Genomic DNA, 4,670 nt, shown 5'->3' with positions numbered 1-4,670 from the left:
TGAACAGACGGCGTCGGCTCCTCCAGCTCCAACGTATGCCACCGCGCTGCTCGTGGTGGTGTGTTTGCTCATCGCGGCACTGTCGGTCGCGTATTGGTGCACATGTAGAAGGTATATGGTGTCGCGGATGGGCATGCTGGTGCGGCAATTCAGTTCCGGGTCGCATGCGGCCACATTCTGCGAAACTCCCACGACTTCCCCAAGTGCGTGAAGGCTTTCTTGACATGCCGGCAACCGGGGTCCAGCAGACAAAGACAGTGAATCGCGGTGCCATTCAATTTGAATCACGCCGTGCTTGTCGCAACCAACATCCTGGTTCCGTCGTATAGCTTTTGGATGGCAGCGTGGCCGCGACTATGACGCAGCAGTTTTTCCATCACACCAGGCGTGAGCAGCGTGCTCACAAGTGCCGCGTTATATGAAATGAACCAATATATACCGCGCAGTGCCCCCAAATGATCAGGCGACCCTCTCGCCTTGGATTCGTCAACGAATTCACTAGCATGATTTCTGGATCTCCAAAGCCGCCACACCTCGCCATCGCAGCCACTTCGAATCGACAAGGTTTCGATGACGAGCCTTCTCGAGTCCGTGCTCCGTAGCTCCGGCATGGTGAGGTAAATTTCGTACGCGAGAGTGGGCGCTAGCAACGCCCCTCGACATGTACCAATAGCCCAGGAACGTCACGGCGCGTCTCGCCTCCATCTTCCAAATTCCCACCTTCGTCTTGATCGTGATGCGCCATATTGACCCTCGTCAAACCGACAATCTTTCAACTTCACCAGTTCGCCCTACCCATCGACAAACGACGAGTGACAAGCCTATCATGGCGTCAACGATGGGTGCCGAGTCCATCCTTCACTTGTACGGCTGCATTTGGACACTGCGACGTTCGGGGTCGTTCCTGCACCGTTGAATGTGTTCTTGTCGCCTGTGACGCAGCTCACGACGCTCCACTTCCTCGACGTAGCGCGCTAGTCGTACCCCACGCGAATCCATCATGTCGAGGTATTCGTCCGACGCGCGGCCGTTCGCAGTCGTTGCGGGTACGTACTGTTCACCACGCCAAACCATACTTTCGCCCGTCTGTCATCGCCTCTTTGAGTTTAATCCCCGGGACTCCCATCGGGGCTTTCCAAGCTTGTCATGCACGACCGCAACATTCGTCATGATCTGCCTCCTTGTGAACGCCCCATGTGGATGTGGGCATGTGGACTCGTGACACGTGTACGATCATGACAAGAGTGTCTCGATGGAGGAACGTCGACGAAACGTTGAGGAGTAACGTGAATTCAACTAGAACCGACGGAGACTTTGGACAAACAAACTACATCCTGGCGACGTCTCCACCATTCCACGACCTTGACCACCGTCGTGGCATCCAAAGGAGTTTTGCGTGTACACTCAAAATAGCGCATATTCGTGTAACGAATAGCGGGACCGAGAATCGATGAGTGGTACCTCGTTGCCGCCGACCCTGACGCTCTTGGTGCACGTGCTCGTGCGAACCAAGCACTCGATCTGTGCCATGTACTTTGCCATCTCGTTCTTCGTGTACGTGACCGTGTCGCGATCGGATCTCCGCGCTGCACAAATGTACGCTCCATCGGTGGTGCCCATCATTCAAGCTGCGCTGGCCCTGCTGCACATCCTTGGGCTGTATCAATCCGCATGCCGTCGGCATGCATCCCACGGCATGTTCCCCCCTGCCAAACAACAGGACCGTCCCCGCCACCACCGGCGGCGATGGCACTTGTCGACATCGTTCAAACTCGCTCTGTTCCACTGCGTCGACGTCGGGTGCGTTTCGTACCAAGCCTACCGCATGGCGAAATACCTTGTCGATCGCAGGCTGTCGGTCATATACGCTTGCGTCTCGAGTCTCTACTGCCTCGTTACGCCCTGGTTCCTCTTTGTCACGCATGAATCCGTGCGCACGTCGACGGTGCTCTTCCTTAACGCGTTCCTTGGGTTTGTCCTCTCCATCGGGTTCCCCCTGGCAATCTTTGTCCTGCCCGCCGTCCACTACATCCTGGTCGAACCCGCCTTGAGCAACGACGCCAAGGCGGTCACGGCGAACCTTTTGGTCGCGCGGTACGCCGTAGTGTCGTCGCCCGTGGACATGGCCACCAAGGCCCTGCTTCAGCTGGGGAGTTTGCTCAACTTGCGCCGCCTCGCGAGGTCGGTCGAGTCGATGCAGGATGGCGTTACGGTTGCACCGACCATGTCATCCATTCATCCCTCGGCTATTGCAGCCACGGATCTCCAACCGTCAACTCGGGTTTACACGCCCCCGCAGGTATCGAATCAAGGTCTGATCATGGGAAAACGCAACAGCGGCCGGATTAAGTTTGACCTGTATACCCGCCGGCGATTCCTCCAACTCTTCTTGGCTAGCAACTGCGTCTGGGGCGTCGTCCTGGTCGTCATAGCCGTCACAGCATCGTACGGCCGTGAACCGTGCCCGCCGACGTGTGTGCATTTCGTGTCGCCTTGGGCAGACTCCAAGTGCCACTGTGTCCACGTGGAAGTGAATTGTGCCCGTCTCGGCATCGACGGCGACAACGTCACGGAGTATTTGCGCGGGGACTTGATCGGGCCATCGCTGCTCAATGTTGAATTCAGTCAGTGTGCCCTCACTCATGGCATTCCCCTCGCATCGCTCTCTCCCCATGGGGGACTCTCCGGCATCTTCATCTCGCACAGTCAGATGCGCGACTGGGCCATCGACGCTGCATCCGTACACGTCCTGCCCGACACCATCACAGCGTTTCACATCCGCAGCAGTGCGCTTACGGAAGTGCCCGATTTCCTCGCGGTCGCGCCACGCGAGCTTGTCTTCCTTCGGCTCGAAGGATCCCCCATCGACTCGATCCCCGACCGCTTTTTCCAAGCTTGGGTGAACGTGTCGTCGCTGTCGCTATCGAACCTGCTCATTACCGAAGTGTCCATGAACATCACCAACATGCTCCAACTCTCGTGGCTGGAACTACGTGGGAATCGCATCTCGTCCATTTCGACGCGGTGGCAGGTGGAATTGATACGCCACATGCACGGGCTCAAGTGGATTGATCTTAGCGCGAATCTCCTCGAGCTCGGGCCGTGGGACCTCGTCCGTGTTGGAGCGACGCTGGAACTGAGTTCGAATCCGCTGCACGACTGCCCTCCATCGTGGGTGATTGAAACGGGAGCGATCGCGGCGGGAACAGTCGTGCTGGACGACACCCCTTGCTGCAACAGTTCCGCCGCCGTAGCACCCGCATGTCGCCCCAAGTGCGCGCGGCAATGCTTATCTCGTTTGATCCACGATTACCGATGCGACGCTGTGTGCTACCTCCCGTCGTGCAATTTTGACGGTGGCGATTGCGATGGGATGGAAACCTTTCTTCTATAGCTGGCAGGCACACACGCGTGGTGCGGCAAATGACGAGCAAAAGCGAATCAAACCTGCCGGCAACTGTGCCATTCAACACCGCCAGCAGTGTTTGGCCAGGCCATGCCATGAATCGATGGGTTCGTTTGAGCATTATTCGCCACGTTCACCTTATGGAGAAGTTGGCGGCTTACGAATCACACTCCGAGCGAGACGACGTCGATGGGAGCCCCGTGGCACTTGTTCAACATCTTCTCTCGAAATTTTGCTGGTGCTACCAAGACAAGTGCGCCTTTGGATGTTCTGCATTTTCGGCCAATTCTCCATGCTGAAGTGCGACAGCATTGTGCCAACTCTCCGCACAAACCACCTCGGCGCATGGTGATACTATGAGGCCAGGTGATGCTTTGCGAAACACAGGACGAAAGTCGGTTCGTGCGGCTTGTGTATATGGAAGTTGTTGCATCGCCTGGCGGCATCACGACCCGTTCTTGACCTGTACTGGCTTTAATACTCGTTAGACAAAGTAGTGGGCACCATCAAATCGAAACAATTCTGTGTCACACTCAAAGACTAAAGTGGCGGACTAGCTGGTCGCAGTTGCGAATCACGACGCCGCACACCAGACCACGGCACGCCACGTGCTCGGTTGGGGCTGCCACCGACAACAAAAACTCACGGTCCAGCTCGGCAGGAATGGAGGCACAATTGCGCCTATGGAATCCGACATTGGCACATTGCCCCGCCCGCCCTTGCGCTCCGCGATCCAAAAATTGGTAAAAGTATGACGAGGGTGTGAGAATGCTCACGCCTGTATAATCCATCCAGACATGGACGAGACCAGGGACTCATGCAAACACCCCTTTGCATCTATAGCAACTTTCTTTGATGCGGAACAGGCGGGTGGTTAGAACGAGAGGCTTTTCACTGGTGGCTTCAGCCATTTAACGATTGGATTCACCCACCGGACAGAGAGATTGCCGCTACCGACAGCATCCATTGTGAAGGGAAATACGATGGACAAAAGAATGCCGAGTAGAGGTTGTGCACGATGGACGCCCGTGTGGTTTTGTGTGTGGGATGAAGTAAAATGAGGGCGTGTCGAGGGATGCACAGGCTGGCCAAGCTCGCGTACATGATGGCGTGGGTATTGGGTAGCACGAGTTGGAGGGGCGGGTAGCGAGGAGAAACACGGAGTTGATGAGACTGGGGTTCTCGTAATAAAAGTAGAAGTAGAAGAAGTGACGGTGGGCGAAGCCCATCAGTCAGTGTAGGCCAACTGGCCAATGAGGTCACG

General features: G+C 56.4%; 1 protein-coding gene across 1 annotated transcript; it reads right to left on the bottom strand.

Annotated features, from left to right (window-relative positions):
- Positions 1-2,769: 2,769 nt before the first annotated feature.
- H310_07677 (hypothetical protein) lies at positions 2,770-3,773 on the bottom strand. Its single transcript, XM_008873107.1, has 2 exons — positions 3,703-3,773; positions 2,770-3,647 (listed from the first exon to the last, which is right to left on the bottom strand). The coding sequence occupies exon 2, from the start codon at positions 3,525-3,527 to the stop codon at positions 3,075-3,077; it is 453 nt and encodes a 150-aa protein (XP_008871329.1). The 5' UTR covers positions 3,528-3,647; positions 3,703-3,773; the 3' UTR covers positions 2,770-3,074.
- Between the last annotated feature and the right edge of the window lie 897 nt (positions 3,774-4,670).

Source organism: Aphanomyces invadans, assembly GCF_000520115.1.
Source record: "Aphanomyces invadans strain NJM9701 unplaced genomic scaffold supercont1.14, whole genome shotgun sequence".
Taxonomy (NCBI): domain Eukaryota; phylum Oomycota; class Saprolegniomycetes; order Saprolegniales; family Verrucalvaceae; genus Aphanomyces; species Aphanomyces invadans.
Note: the sequence above shows the minus strand (reverse complement) of the source record. Positions and strands in the feature narration are given on the sequence as shown.

Bases quoted from the DNA above. Each gene is read 5' to 3' on its own strand.
- H310_07677 (XM_008873107.1), bottom strand. From the start codon at position 3,527: ATGCTCAAACGAACCCATCGATTCATGGCATGGCCTGGCCAAACACTG.